This window comes from Triturus cristatus, chromosome 8, assembly GCF_964204655.1.
Source record: "Triturus cristatus chromosome 8, aTriCri1.1, whole genome shotgun sequence".
Classification (NCBI taxonomy): domain Eukaryota; kingdom Metazoa; phylum Chordata; class Amphibia; order Caudata; family Salamandridae; genus Triturus; species Triturus cristatus.
The window spans coordinates 4,082,400-4,098,684 of NC_140591.1; the positions used below are offsets into that span (position 1 = coordinate 4,082,400).

The 16,285-nt window shown below is 56.6% G+C and overlaps 1 protein-coding gene across 2 annotated transcripts in view; it reads left to right on the top strand.

Moving 5' to 3' along the window:
- The window catches only part of MAN1A2 (mannosidase alpha class 1A member 2), a 541,780-nt gene that overhangs the window by 474,990 nt on the left and 50,505 nt on the right, over positions 1–16,285 (top strand). For both annotated transcript variants that reach the window (XM_085620701.1, XM_085620700.1), the window contains exon 10: positions 13,653–13,872. In XM_085620701.1, coding sequence (XP_085476827.1) covers positions 13,653–13,872 — 220 coding nt within the window. The remainder of the gene's footprint in view (positions 1–13,652; positions 13,873–16,285) is intronic.

Sequence of the window (16,285 nt, forward strand, 5' to 3'; positions counted from 1 at the left end):
TCTCAGCAGGGCTGGGGGTTTTGTTGAGTTTGACAGGCAGTAAGACAAGGGCGCTCTCAGGAGGACTGAGGGTTTTGTTGGCTTTGATGAGCAGTAAGACCAGGGCACTCTCAGGAGGACTGAGGGTTTTGTTGGGTTTCACAGGCAGTAAGACAAGGGCACTCTCAGCAGGGCTGAGGGTTTTGTTGGGTTTGACAGGCAGTAAGACAAGGGCACTCTCAGCAGGACTGAGGGATTTGTTGGCTTTGATGAGCAGTAAGACAAGGGCACTCTCAGCAGGACTGAGGGTTTTGTTGGCTTTGATGAGCAGTAAGACAAGGGCACTCTCAGCGGGACTGAGGGTTTTGTTGGGTTTGACAGGCAGTAAGACAAGGGCACTCTCAGCAGGACTGGGGGTTTTGTTGGGTTTGACAGGCAGTAAGACAAGGGCACTCTCAGCAGGACTGGGTTTTTTTTGGGTTTGACAGGCAGTAAGACAAGGGCACTCTCAGCAGGACTGAAGGTTTTGTTGGGTTTGACAGGCAGTAAGACAAGGGCACTCTCAGCGGGACTGGGGGTTTTGTTGGGTTTGAGAGGCAGTAAGACAAGGGCACTCTCAGCGGGACTGAGGGTTTTGTTGGGTTTGACAGGCGGTAAGACAAGGGCACTCTCAGCAGGACTGAGGGTTTTGTTGGGTTTGACAGGCAGTAAGACAAGGGCACTCTCAGCAGGACTGAGGGTTTTGTTGAGTTTGACAGGCAGTAAGACAAGGGCACTCTCAGCAGGACTGAGGGTTTTGTTGTGTTTGACAGGCAGTGAGACAAGGGCACTCTCAGCAGGACTGAGGGTTTTGTTGGCTTTGACAGGCAGTAAGACCAGGGCACTCTCAGGAAGACTGAGGGTTTTGTTGGGTTTGACAGGCAGTAAGACAAGGGCACTCTCAGCAGGACTGAGGGTTGTGTTGGGTTTGACAGGCAGTAAGACCAGGGCACTCTCAGGAGGACTGAGGGTTTTGTTGGGTTTGACAGGCAGTAAGACCAGGGCACTCTCAGGAGGACTGAGGGTTTTGTTGGGTTTGACAGGCAGTAAGACAAGGGCACTCATCAGGACTGAGGGTTTTGTTGGGTTTGACAGGCAGTAAGACCAGGGCACTCTCAGGAGGACTGAGGGTTTTGTTGGGTTTGACAGGCAGTAAGACCAGGGCACTCTCAGCAGGACTGAGGGTTTTGTTGGGTTTGACAGGCAGTAAGACCAGGGCACTCTCAGGAGGACTGAGGGTTTTGTTGGGTTTGACAGGCAGTAAGACCAGGGCACTCTCAGGAGGACTGAGGGTTTTGTTGGGTTTGACAGGCAGTAAGACAAGGGCACTCTCAGCAGGACTGAGGGTTTTGTTGGGTTTGACAGGCAGTAAGACCAGGGCACCCTCAGGAGGACTGAGGGTTTTGTTGGGTTTGACAGGCAGTAAGACCAGGGCACTCTCAGGAGGACTGAGGGTTTTGTTGGGTTTGATGAGCAGTAAGACCAGAGCACTCTCAGGAGGACTGAGGGTTTTGTTGGGTTTGGCAGGCAGTAAGACAAGGGCACTCTCAGGAGGACTGAGGATTTTGTTGAGTTTAACAGGCAGTAAGACAAGGGCACTCTCAGCGGGACTGAGGGTTTTGTTGGGTTTGACAGGCAGTAAGACAAGGGCACTCTCAGCAGGACTGGGGGTTTTGTTGAGTTTGACAGGCAGTAAGACAAGGGCACTCTCAGGAGGACTGAGGGTTTTGTTGGGTTTGACAGGCAGTAAGACCAGGGCACTCTCAGGAGGACTGAGGGTTTTGTTGGGTTTCACAGGCAGTAAGACAAGGGCACTCTCATGAGGACTGAGGGTTTTGTTGAGTTTAACAGGCAGTAAGACAAGGGCACTCTCAGCGGGACTGAGGGTTTTGTTGGGTTTGACAGGCAGTAAGACAGGGGCACTCTCAGCTGGACTGAGGGTTTTGTTGGCTTTGATGAGCAGTAAGACCAGGGCACTCTCAGGAGGACTGAGGGTTTTGTTGGGTTTGATGAGCAGTAAGACAAGGGCACTCTCAGCGGGACTGAGGGTTTTGTTGGGTTTGACAGGCAGTAAGACAAGGGTACTCTCAGCGGGACTGAGGGATTTGTTGGGTTTGACAGGCGGTAAGACAAGGGCACTCTCAGCAGGACTGGGGGTTTTGTTGGGTTCTGTCAGGCAGTAAGACAAGGGCACTCTCAGCAGGACTGGGGGTTTTGTTGGGTTTGACAGGCAGTAAGACAAGGGCACTCTCAGCGGGACTGAGGGTTTTGTTGGGTTTGACAGGCGGTAAGACAAGGGCACTCTCAGCAGGACTGAGGGTTTTGTTGGGTTTGACAGGCAGTAAGACAAGGGCACTCTCAGCAGGACTGAGGGTTTTGTTGGGTTTGACAGGCGGTAAGACAAGGGCACTCTCAGCAGGACTGAGGGTTTTGTTGGGTTTGGCAGGCAGTAAGACAAGGGTACTCTCAGCGGGACTGAGGGATTTGTTGGGTTTGACAGGCGGTAAGACAAGGGCACTCTCAGCAGGACTGGGGGTTTTGTTGGGTTTGACAGGCAGTAAGACAAGGGCACTCTCAGCAGGACTGGGGGTTTTGTTGGGTTTGACAGGCAGTAAAACAAGGGCACTCTCAGCGGGACTGAGGGTTTTGTTGGGTTTGACAGGCGGTAAGACAAGGGCACTCTCAGCAGGACTGAGGGTTTTGTTGGGTTTGACAGGCAGTAAGACAAGGGCACTCTCAGCAGGACTGAGGGTTTTGTTGGGTTTGACAGGCGGTAAGACAAGGGCACTCTCAGCAGGACTGAGGGTTTTGTTGGGTTTGGCAGGCAGTAAGACAAGGGCACTCTCAGGAGGACTGAGGGTTTTGTTGAGTTTAACAGGCAGTAAGACAAGGGCACTCTCAGCGGGACTGAGGGTTTTGTTGGGTTTGACAGGCAGTAAGACAAGGGCACTCTCAGCAGGACTGGGGGTTTTGTTGAGTTTGACAGGCAGTAAGACAAGGGCGCTCTCAGGAGGACTGAGGGTTTTGTTGGCTTTGATGAGCAGTAAGACCAGGGCACTCTCAGGAGGACTGAGGGTTTTGTTGGGTTTCACAGGCAGTAAGACAAGGGCACTCTCAGCAGGGCTGAGGGTTTTGTTGGGTTTGACAGGCAGTAAGACAAGGGCACTCTCAGCAGGACTGAGGGATTTGTTGGCTTTGATGAGCAGTAAGACAAGGGCACTCTCAGCAGGACTGAGGGTTTTGTTGGCTTTGATGAGCAGTAAGACAAGGGCACTCTCAGCGGGACTGAGGGTTTTGTTGGGTTTGACAGGCAGTAAGACAAGGGCACTCTCAGCAGGACTGGGGGTTTTGTTGGGTTTGACAGGCAGTAAGACAAGGGCACTCTCAGCAGGACTGGGTTTTTTTTTGGGTTTGACAGGCAGTAAGACAAGGGCACTCTCAGCAGGACTGGCGGTTTTGTTGGGTTTGACAGGCAGTAAGACAAGGGCACTCTCAGCGGGACTGGGGGTTTTGTTGGGTTTGAGAGGCAGTAAGACAAGGGCACTCTCAGCGGGACTGAGGGTTTTGTTGGGTTTGACAGGCGGTAAGACAAGGGCACTCTCAGCAGGACTGAGGGTTTTGTTGGGTTTGACAGGCAGTAAGACAAGGGCACACTCAGCAGGACTGAGGGTTTTGTTGAGTTTGACAGGCAGTAAGACAAGGGCACTCTCAGCAGGACTGAGGGTTTTGTTGGGTTTGACAGGCAGTGAGACAAGGGCACTCTCAGCAGGACTGAGGGTTTTGTTGGCTTTGACAGGCAGTAAGACCAGGGCACTCTCAGGAAGACTGAGGGTTTTGTTGGGTTTGACAGTGTTGGACAGGCCACACAGAGGGCTTGCTCCCTCCCTGCACGACAGGGCCCGAGCTCCGGCCCACCAGGCATACCCCACGAAAAGCACCTGTACCCCGTCTCCCGACGGATCTTCTGCCCTCGGACCTCTACTCATCACGGGGTCCAGCCCCACCGGCGTCCCCGGCCGGGTCCAGCCGCCATCTTGGGCCCTGCACCACGAGGCCGCGTGGCCTCACCCCGACCCTAACCCCGGGCCTGGCCGGCCCCGACATCCCGGCACCACCATCCACCCAGGAGGTGAGCGGACCACTTGGCAGGTCAATGGGAGAACGAAGTGTCAAGGGCTCTCCCCCGCCAGGTGCCGATCGCCTCCAGCTCCCCCAGGCACTGGCTCCACCCCCTGCTGGGTGTCTGGACACCTTCATCCCGGACCCTCCGACCTCCAAGTGCGAGGGTCCGGACATCAAAGGGCACCAGCCCTATAACTGGGGCAGCTCCGGAGCAGGAAGGCAGTTGTATCCTGGAGTCGAGAGACACCGAGAGAACTCAGCCTTGACGGACTACTGGCGCTGCCATAGCCCGCTCTTGTGAACCATCGTCCTGCCTGCTGGCGCTGCCGCGGCCTTCTGCAACATCCATCCTCGTCGGGACCTGCTGGCGCTGCCGCGGCCCGTTGTAACGACCATCCTCGTCGGGACCTGCTGGCGCTGCCGCGGCCCGTTGTAACGACCATCCTCACCGGGACCTGCTGGCGCTGCCGCGGACCGTACATCGACCATCTTTCCGGGACCTGCTGGCGCTGCCGCGGACCGTGTACCGACCATCTCAACCGGGACCTGCTGGCGCTGCCGCGGCCCTTACCAACTAAGCCACCAAGCTCGAGGATTGTGAGCTAGTCATCATCTCATCCGAGCTACCTGACTGGTAGACAGACTGTCCCGCTACCCCTTACCCTGCTTTGAGAGACTTGAATCGAGGGGACCCCTGAGTCCAGACCTCCTTGTACCATTCAACCGTACCTTAAGAAGTGCTTATAAAGAACACTGAACCTTATCCGTGTGTGGTATCTGTCTGTGGGGGGGGAAGTTACTTGTCTGTACGATCGCTGGAGACGGCTCTCCCCGGAGACCTCTCCTCCTGACCCCGGCCGACCCTCCCGGTCCATCTACCCTTTCTAACATTGGTGGCCAGCGGCGCGATCCGAATCAACGCGTAATCGTACAGAGAGTAGCTCACCCCACGACAAAAACACGATGTCAGCCAAAGATAGCAGCTCCACCGAGAATTTCCAAATGGATAAATACAACCACCGCGAACTGAGACAATTCTGCATAGAACTTGGCATTGCTACCACCGGGCTGAGTACCAAGGATGATCTAAAGCACGCCCTAGAGTCGTGGACAGAAACTGGGGTCGCCGGACCCTCCGACCAAAGCAGCATCACACCAGAGGGGAACGCCACGGCTCCCGAGGAGCGGGGAACGGGCCTCTCGCAGGAGGAGATCCGAGAAAGAGAAAGAACCAGATTGCACGAGTTGGAAATGGCACGACTCAAGATGGATGGGGAACTCAAGTTAGCTGAACAGAAACTCAACCTCGAGCATATGCGGCTCCGAGATGAACGAGAAGAGAAGCAGAGACAGAGAGAGCTGGAGGAGAAAAAAATAACGCTCGAGCACGAGCGCCAACTAGCGGAGATAGAACTTCGGAAACAAAATAAAGAACTGGGGGTGCCTGAGCGACCACACACCCCGGGGCCAATCGAGAAAAAAGTCCACATCCCCAAGGATGTTGTCCGCGAGTATGTCCGAGAAGACGACATACAACAGTGGTTTAAAGCCTACGAGATCGCCATGACCTCCCACCGGATCGACCGGAGTGATTGGGGAGCCGGACTTTGGGGGAGGTTTATCAACGAGGGTCGCGATGCCCTACTGCAGCTCCTAGATCACCAAATGTCGTCCTACGACCACATGAAGGCTGCCCTCCTCACCCGCTACGGCCTCACACCCGAGATGTACCGCCAGAGGTTCAGAGATTGCACCCGGATCCCAGGTACAACTTGGGTAGAATACGTGAACTATTTCAGCCGTGCCTTCGAGGGTTGGATAAAGGGGAGCCATGTCACCACTTACGAACAACTCTTTAACCTTATGGTATGGGAGCACCTGTCGAACAACTGTTTCGTCGAGCTCCGGCAGCACCTCCTCGACAGTAAGCTGACTGACCCCCGGCAGCTCGCCGCCGAAGCTGACCGATGGGAAAGCACCCGAGTGGGCCGGAGGGGGCCACACGAACAGAACAGAAGCAACCCAGGCCAGCACCGTCCTCGGGGAGGAGGAGGGGGCCAGGGGCGAGGGAGAGACGCCTTGCCAACAACCCCCGTGGCCAGCACCCCGCCTCCGGCCGGCCGGGGCAACCCCCCGTGGCGTCCTGGGGCCCGAGCCAACGTCACGTGCCACCGATGCCAGCGAGTCGGCCACTACGCCAATGACCCGAGCTGCCCGCAGAACCAAGCACCCAAGCCCCGCCAGGTAGCTGCCGCCGCCCTGGGGGAAGAGCGATCATCGGAGGAACCAGAAGAGTATGAGCCGGCCCAGCAAGAGTGGGAGCCGGCCGCCATGGTCCTGGCGTGCTTAGGGGGAAGAGACATGGTCCCGCGGGCTCCCCTACCCGCTAACACCAGGAAATACGGTCAGTGGGTGACCATTAAAGGACAGCGAGCCGAGGCCTTGCGTGACACAGGCGCCAGTGTGACGGCCATCCGCTGTCACCTGGTGAAGCCCGAACAGATCCTGCCGAACATTCTCTGCCCCGTCCGCTCGGCAGACAACTCTGAAAGTATGTGTCAAATGGCCTGCGTCCCATTCGAATGGGGAGGGGTCTCCGGCCTGTTGAAGGTGACGGTCCGGGACGATGCCCCCGTGGACTGCCTCCTGGGGAATGACCTCGAGAGTTCCCCGTGGGCCACCGTTGAGAGAAGGGAGCACCTGGGGATGCTGGGCCTCCCGGACTGGGCCTGCATAACCACCCGGTCCATGGCCGCCCGTGCCGTCCCTCGATCAGAAGAACCGGAATGGCCGGCACCTCCGCCCCCGGTCGCCCCAGTAGAAGACAACGACAAGGCCAGCCTCCCAGACCCGACGACCGAAGGGGACGCGCAATCCCAGGACCTTCCTGACCTGGCTCAGTGGCGTCAAGAAGGGGGGCCCACCCAAGAACAGTTCCGCCAGGAACAAAAGACCTGTCCCTCCCTCGAGGGACTCCGCCAACAAGCCAGCGCCCAGAACGCAGGGGACTCCACCGGAACTCACTGGGTCTACTGGGATAACGACCTGCTATACAGCGAGCAAAGAATCGCCGAGCTGGGGGCCGGTCGAGTACTGGTGGTACCTCTCCGCTTCAGAGACTTTCTGCTCAACCTGGCGCACGATGTCCCCCTGGCTGGACACCTGGGCCAGGACAAAACGTACAGCCGCCTAGTGACCCACTTTTTCTGGCCGAAGATGAGGAACGACGTCCTGAACCACTGCCGATCTTGCCCCACATGCCAAGCCAGCGGGAAGAGTGGTCGGAAGCTGAAAGCCCCTCTGCAACCCTTCCCTGTGGTCACCACCCCGTTCGAGAGGGTGGGGATAGACATTGTGGGGCCTCTGGACCCCCGCACGGCACAAGGACACAGGTTCATCTTAGTACTGGTGGACCATGCCACCCGCTACCCCGAGGCGGTGCCCCTACGGACCGTGACAGCTCCGGTGGTTGGCCGGGCCCTAATGGGGATCTTCTCCCGGGTAGGCTTCCCCCGAGAAGTCGTCAGCGACCGAGGCACGAACTTTATATCCAAATACATGAAGTCCCTCTGGCAACAGTGCGGGGTCACCTACAGATTCACGACCCCCTATCACCCCCAAGGGAACGGACTAGTGGAGCGGTTTAACCGCACTCTCAAGGGGATGATTGGGGGATTGGAAGAGCCCCTCCGTCGCCAGTGGGATGTACTACTCCCGTGCCTCCTCTTCGCTTACCGAGAAGTTCCCCAGAAGTCCCTCGGTTTTAGCCCTTTCGAACTCCTGTACGGGCACCCTGTGCGAGGGCCCCTCAGCCTAGTAAAAGAAGGTTGGGAGATGGCCCCCCTAAAGACCCCTCCAGACGTCTTCAAATACATCCTGGCCCTACGCAATCAGACCCGGCGCTTCAGACAGATGGCCAAGGCGAACCTCGAGGCCAGCCAGGAGGACATGAAGAGGTGGTATGATCACAATGCCTCCTCCGTTGAGTTCGAGCCTGGACAACAAGTATGGGTGATGTCCCCCACCGAACCATGTGCCTTGCAAGATAAGTGGACGGGGCCCTTCAAAGTGGTCGAGCGCAAAAGCCCCGTCACTTACCTCATCGACCTGGGGACCTCCCGGAACCCCCTCCGGGTCCTCCACACCAACCGACTCAAACCACACTTTGTGCGCTCAGAACTCAGCCTCCTGATGGCTACGGACAGTGGGGCAGAGGAAGACTCCGAACCCCTCCCGGATCTTCTGAAAACTCAGGAGAATGACGGCTCCGTGGACGGGGTCCGGCTCTCTGACGCCCTCACTTCGGAGCAACGCCAGGACTGCCGGAACCTCCTGCTGCAGTTCGCTGCCCTGTTCTCCCTCACCCCCGGGGTCACCCCTTGGTGTTTGCACGACGTAGACACCGGGGACAGTCCCCCTGTCCGACACCGGGCCTACCGCGTACCAGATCGGGTACGGGCCTGCATACAGGAGGAAGTGGCCAAGATGCTCACGATCGGGGTCATCGAGCCCTCGGACAGTCCCTGGGCCAGTCCGGTTGTATTGGTTCCCAAAGCCGCTGCCCCCGGCGCCGCACCTGAACTGAGATTCTGCGTCGACTACCGGGGCTTGAACGCTGTCACCCGGACCGACGCTCATCCTATCCCCGAGCAGACGAGCTGATCGACCGGCTGGGGGCCGCCCGCTACCTTAGTATCTTCGACCTAACAGCGGGCTACTGGCAGATCGGCCTCACACCCAGGGCTCAGGAACGGTCAGCCTTCTCTACCCCCGATGGCCACTATCAATTCAAGGTCATGCCCTTTGGCATGAAGAATGCCCCCGCCACGTTTCAACGCCTTGTGAACCAGGTCTTGGCGGGGCTCGAAGAGTTCAGCGCTGCCTACCTGGACGATATCGCTGTATACAGCCGCCACTGGTCCGACCACCTCCGTCACCTCCAAGAGGTCCTACAAGCCCTCCAGCGGGCCGGCCTCACCATTAAGGCCGGCAAGTGCCAAATTGGCCAAGGGTCTGTGACCTACCTTGGGCACCAAGTGGGAAGCGGGCTGGTGGCCCCGCTACAACTTAAGATTGCTGCCATCCAGTCCTGGCAGCCCCCCGTCACTCAGACCGAGGTCCGAGCCTTCTTGGGGCTCACCGGCTACTACCGGCGGTTCGTGAAGGACTACGGCAGCATCGTGGGGCCCCTCACGGGTCTCACGTCCAAGAACCAACCGAAGCGGATTAACTGGACTCCTGATTGTCAAGCGGCCTTCGAGAAGCTGAAGGCCGCCCTGTGCACCGCCCCTGTGCTCCAGGCCCCCGATTACAGTCGGGAATTTGTGGTGCAGACCGACGCCTCCGACCACGGCATCGGAGCCGTCCTTTCTCAGTTAAACCCCGAAGGTCATGACCAGCCGGTGGCCTTCATCAGTCGACGTCTCCTGGCCCGAGAACAGCGTTGGAGCACCATCGAGAGCGAGGCATTCGCAGTAGTGTGGGCCCTCAAAAAGCTCCGACCCTATCTCTTCGGTACCCACTTCCGGGTACAAACCGACCATCGACCCCTGCAGTGGCTGATGCAGATGCGGGGGGAGAACCCAAAACTCTTGCGCTGGTCCATTTCCCTGCAGGGAATGGACTTCACCGTGGAGCACCGACCAGGCCAAGACCACGCCAACGCGGATGGCCTGTCCCGCTTTTTCCGCCTCGACGAAGAGAGTCCCCAAGGAGATGGGTGACTCTCCCCGCCTTCAGCTGGGGGGGACGCATGTTGGACAGGCCACACAGAGGGCTTGCTCCCTCCCCGCACGACAGGGCCCGAGCTCCGGCCCACCAGGCATACCCCACGAAAAGCACCTGTACCCCGTCTCCCGACGGATCTTCTGCCCTCGGACCTCTACTCATCACGGGGTCCAGCCCCACCGGCGTCCCCGGCCGGGTCCAGCCGCCATCTTGGGCCCTGCACCACGAGGCCGCATGGCCTCACCCCGACCCTAACCCCGGGCCTGGCCGGCCCCGACATCCCGGCACCACCATCCACCCAGGAGGTGAGCGGACCACTTGGCAGGTCAATGGGAGAACGAAGTGTCAAGGGCTCTCCCCCGCCAGGTGCCGATCGCCTCCAGCTCCCCCAGGCACTGGCTCCACCCCCTGCTGGGTGTCTGGACACCTTCATCCCGGACCCTCCGACCTCCAAGTGCGAGGGTCCGGACATCAAAGGGCACCAGCCCTATAACTGGGGCAGCTCCGGAGCAGGAAGGCAGTTGTATCCTGGAGTCGAGAGACACCGAGAGAACTCAGCCTTGACGGACTACTGGCGCTGCCATAGCCCGCTCTTGTGAACCATCGTCCTGCCTGCTGGCGCTGCCGCGGCCTTCTGCAACATCCATCCTCGTCGGGACCTGCTGGCGCTGCCGCGGCCCGTTGTAACGACCATCCTCGTCGGGACCTGCTGGCGCTGCCGCGGCCCGTTGTAACGACCATCCTCACCGGGACCTGCTGGCGCTGCCGCGGACCGTACATCAACCATCTTTCCGGGACCTGCTGGCGCTGCCGCGGACCGTGTACCGACCATCTCAACCGGGACCTGCTGGCGCTGCCGCGGCCCTTACCAACTAAGCCACCAAGCTCGAGGATTGTGAGCTAGTCATCATCTCATCCGAGCTACCTGACTGGTAGACAGACTGTCCCGCTACCCCTTACCCTGCTTTGAGAGACTTGAATCGAGGGGACCCCTGAGTCCAGACCTCCTTGTACCATTCAACCGTACCTTAAGAAGTGCTTATAAAGAACACTGAACCTTATCCGTGTGTGGTATCTGTCTGTGGGGGGGGAAGTTACTTGTCTGTACGATCGCTGGAGACGGCTCTCCCCGGAGACCTCTCCTCCTGACCCCGGCCGACCCTCCCGGTCCATCTACCCTTTCTAACAGACAGGCAGTAAGACAAGGGCACTCTCAGCAGGACTGAGGGTTGTGTTGGGTTTGACAGGCAGTAAGACCAGGGCACTCTCAGGAGGACTGAGGGTTTTGTTGGGTTTGACAGGCAGTAAGACCAGGGCACTCTCAGGAGGACTGAGGGTTTTGTTGGGTTTGACAGGCAGTAAGACAAGGGCACTCTCAGCAGGACTGGGGGTTTTGTTGGGTTTGACAGGCAGTCAGACAAGGGCACTCTCAGCAGGACTGAGGGTTTTGTTGGGTTTGACAGGCAGTAAGACCAGGGCACTCTCAGAAGGACTGAGGGTTTTGTTGGGTTTGACAGGCAGTAAGACCAGGGCACTCTCAGGAGGACTGAGGGTGTTGTTGGGTTTGACAGGCAGTAAGACAAGGGCACTCTCAGCAGGACTGGGGGTTTTGTTGGGTTTGACAGGCAGTAAGACAAGGGCACTCTCAGCAGGACTGAGGGTTTTGTTGGGTTTGACAGGCAGTAAGACAATGGCACTCTCAGCAGGTCTGAGGGTTTTGTTGGGTTTGACAGGCAGTAAGACCAGGGCACTCTCAGGAGGACTGAGGGTTTTGTTGGGTTTGACAGGCAGTAAGACCAGGGCACTCTCAGCAGGACTGAGGGTTTTGTTGGGTTTGACAGGCAGTAAGACAAGGGCACTCACAGCAGGACTGAGGGTTTTGTTGGGTTTGACAGGCAGTAAGACCAGGGCACTCTCAGGAGGACTGAGGGTTTTGTTGGGTTTGACAGGCAGTAAGACCAGGGCACTCTCAGGAGGACTGAGGGTTTTGTTGGGTTTGACAGGCAGTAAGACAAGGGCACTCTCAGCAGGACTGAGGGTTTTGTTGGGTTTGACAGGCAGTAAGACCAGGGCACTCTCAGGAGGACTGAGGGTTTTGTTGGGTTTGACAGGCAGTAAGACCAGGGCACTCTCAGGAGGACTGAGGGTTTTGTTGGGTTTGATGAGCAGTAAGACCAGGGCACTCTCAGGAGGACTGAGGGTTTTGTTGGGTTTGACAGGCAGTAAGACAAGGGCACTCTCAGCAGGACTGAGGGTTTTGTTGGGTTTGACAGGCAGTAAGACCAGGGCGCACTCAGGAGGACTGAGGGTTTTGTTGGGTTTGACAGGCAGTAAGACAAGGGCACTCTCAGCAGGACTGGGGGTTTTGTTGGGTTTGACAGGCAGTAAGACAAGGGCACTCTCAGCAGGACTGGGGGTTTTGTTGGGTTTGAAAGGCAGTAAGACAAGGGCACTCTCAGTAGGACTGAGGGTTTTGTTGGGTTTTACAGGCAGTAAGACAAGGGCACTCTCAGCGGGACTGAGGGTTTTGTTGAGTTTGACAGGCGGTAAGACAAGGGCACTCTCAGCGGGACTGAGGGTTTTGTTGAGTTTGACAGGCGGTAAGACAAGGGCACTCTCAGGAGGACTGAGGGTTTTGTTGGGTTTGACAGGCAGTAAGACAAGGGCACTCTCAGCAGGACTGAGGGTTTTGTTGGGTTTGACAGGCAGTAAGACCAGGGCACTCTCAGGAGGACTGAGGGTTTTGTTGGGTTTGACAGGCAGTAAGACAAGGGCACTCGCAGCAGGACTGGGGGTTTTGTTGGGTTTGACAGGCAGTAAGACAAGGGCACTCTCAGCAGGACTGGGGGTTTTGTTGGGTTTGACAGGCAGTAAGACCAGGGCACTCTCAGCAGGACTGAGGGTTTTGTTGGCTTTGATGAGCAGTAAGACAAGGGCACTCTCAGCAGGACTGAGGGTTTTGTTGAGTTTGACAGGCAGTAAGACAAGGGCACTCTCAGCAGGACTGGGGGTTTTGTTGGGTTTGACAGGCAGTAAGACAAGGGCACTCTCAGGAGGACTGAGGGTTTTGTTGAGTTTGACAGGCAGTAAGACAAGGGCACTCTCAGGAGGACTGAGGGTTTTGTTGGCTTTGATGAGCAGTAAGACAAGGGCACTCTCAGCAGGACTGAGGGTTTTGTTGGGTTTGACAGGCAGTAAGACAAGGGCACTCTCAGGACATGGACTGAGGGTTTTGTTAGCTTTGATGAGCAGTAAGACAAGGGCACTCTCAGAAGGACTGAGGGTTTTGTTGGGTTTGACAGGCAGTAAGACAAGGGCACTCTCAGCAGGACTGACGGTTTTGTTGGGTTTGACAAGCAGTAAGACAAGGGCACTCTCATCAGGACTGAGGGTTTTGTTTGGTTTGACAGGCAGTAAGACAAGGGCACTCTCAGCAGGAGTGAGGGTTTTGTTGGGTTTGACAGGCAGTAAGACAAGGGCACTCTCAGGAGGACTGAGGGTTTTGTTGGCTTTGACAGGCAGCAAGACAAGGGCACTCTCAGCAGGACTGAGGGTTTTGTTGGGTTTGACAGGCAGTAAGACTAGGGTGCTCTCAGGAAATGGAGTGAGGGTTTTGTTGGGGTTGATGGACAGGTAGACAAGGGGCAGCGCACTGAGCGATGGGTTTGTGGTTCTCACAAGGACATCCTGCATAAAAGGAACAAGGTCTAAAGGTTCTGAACTCCTGGAAATAACTGCCCTGAAGTGTTGCGATATACCTGTGTTTATCCCTTTGCATCCTGCAGGCTATAGAGCGGCACCTTATCCGGAAGTCCAACGGTGGTTTGACGTTCATCGGCGAGTGGAAGAATGGGCACCTTGAGCGGAAGATGGGGCATCTGACCTGCTTCGCCGGGGGCATGCTGGCCCTGGGCGCTGACGGGTCTAGAGATGATAAAGCTGGACACTACCTGCAGCTTGGAGCAGAGATCGCACACACCTGTCATGAATCCTATGACAGGACAGGTGAGAGTCTCCAAGGGTGTGCGTCACTGGACGGGTCGTAAGAAGCTGCGCCCATGGTCCAGGTATGAGGCTGACCTGCTGCAGCTTCTTTTTCTTCAAGTTCTGGTTTCTTTTAGTGCCAGTGTCAGGCATTCAATGGGCTTCTCATGGGAGGATCAGTAGAGATTGAAGATGGCCGCATCTGATCCTCTGGGTGGCATGTTTGCATTTGTCATTGCACCTAGTTCTGAGATTGCAAGGATGCCCAGATATCGCAATGCACTCGTGATCCTTGTGAACCGATACAGAGACCAAGCAGGAGCCGTCTGGCACCAAAGGGGCAGCTCTTGATTGAGCTGCTGATTGCAGGATTCTCTTTACCCTGCCCTGACTGGCACGGGATCTGACTCCTGGCGGGGAATGTTTGCCTCTTTTACTGCACCTCTCCTTGTGGCACTGCCCCGTCAAGGACGACCTCGGCCCTGAGGGCCTGATATTTGTAAAATACAAACAGAGTTCCTAGATATTGTTTTGGTGTGTTAGTTCCTTTAGTACATCACATACACAACGATGTTACAGCTCACGACATCAATAACTGGTCACAACATCCCCTGGTGACACTTTCCAAACATATGAGATGGCCAAAGCCCTAGACAAGTGATGGACTTGAAAAGAATGCCTTGACCAAGACACCTCCTAAAAAACTGTTTATTCAACGCCATCTGCTTTGCTTGGTGCTGCCTGGTGCCGAATATAACCCTCCATCCAGTCAATGCACCCGAAGGTAATCCGGGAGCGTCCCTCCCGATCCTGAGAAAAATCTAAGACCTGGTCACGGAGTCCATCTCGCATTCAGTCGTCTCACAAGTCTAAGTCATCATCATCAAAGTCAGGTAAATCAAAGAAACCAGCGTCCAAGCGTACTTTGCCTCCAAACACTTGATCTCGTACTTCTAGGCCTTGCTCCTGCACTCCTCCTGTGGTGCCAGTGGTCAGGTCCCTGCCTCGTTAACTTCCCCGGCGCGACTCCTGCCCAACTTAAGTAATTTTATGTGGCAATGCACCCCATTTTTAGCCCATCTGTTCCCTTTTGTGTGCCTTCAGGCCCCACAGAGCCGCAAGGTGCCCCAGCCGGGGTACCGCCAGCGAGCCTGCTTTTGACACCAACAGGGCCCTCTGGATCCCCCTTCAGATCCTGGCATACTATGGCGCTGATGCCTGCACCAGAGCGTGTTCTTGCGACGCCACACCCGACGTCATCTCCATCACTCAATGACATGGACCCCATTGTCCTATCTGATTCTGAGATGGCGCCTCTTGACATAGACGCCAGCACCTTGTGGGCCACGTCAGTCGTCCAGCTCAGACACGCTGCCCCTAGTCTTTGACAGGGCTGGTACGGAACTGGACGTTTGTGGGGTGATGACGACACCAACCAGTTATTTGACTCCTCAGACTAGATGGCCCATCCCTACCAAGACGACAACTGATACGAGTAGCTCACGTCTCCAGATGCTGGCCTGGTATCGTCTCCAGGAGTTGGCACGGAGGACTGACCGTCCTTCGCTATGGTGGTGAGGAGGTTGGCGGAGGTCCTCAAGCAGAAGCTTCCCTCCATCCAGGTTAAGACCAACCTCTTTACAAAGGTGCTTCGGCAAGGGCTATTTCATTCAAACCCACTGCTTCCCTTCAACCACGTCCTCACGGACACTCTCCCGGGGATTTGGGCCAAGCCCTGCACAAGTGTTCCAGTGCACAAGATGATTACCTATCATTACCGCCCCACTCCTAGGGACCCAGCTTTTGTCTGCCCAGCACCCAACCCCAGAGAGTCTGGTGGTACAGGCCGCGACCGCTAAACTTAATACCAGCTCGTTCTCCACCGCTCCGCTGGACTGGGAATCCAAGAGGTTGAACATCTTCGGAGAGAGAATCTTCACTTCAACCAGCCTAGCATTGTGGTCAGTAAACACCGCATGTCTTTTGAGCTGATACTGCCACACCTTGTGGGATACGGTCGCACAAGTGCTGCCTATGGCGTCAGAAGAAGCCCAAGTCATACTGAACCAGGCCATTATTGATTGCAGTGACACAGCAAAGTTATCCATCCGGTGTGGATTTGACAGCAGTGATTGGCTGAGCAGGGATAATGCCTCCATGGTAGCACTACACTGTTATGCCTGGCTTCAATCAACTGGCTTCTCTGGGGATGTCCAGTTGGCTCTGATGGGCATGCCCTTGGACAGCTCTCACTCGTTCGGTGATAAGGCTGATTCAGCGCTTAAGCGCTTTAAGGAGAATCGAACTACCGCCAGACCTTTGGGTTCTTCCTTAGCATCGCGCCACCCACACTTCTCCTTTTGCCCCTTCTGTTGGATAAGGGTTCCTAGCTGGATCCGCAGTACCAGCCATACCCCAAGGTCATCAGGCCTCC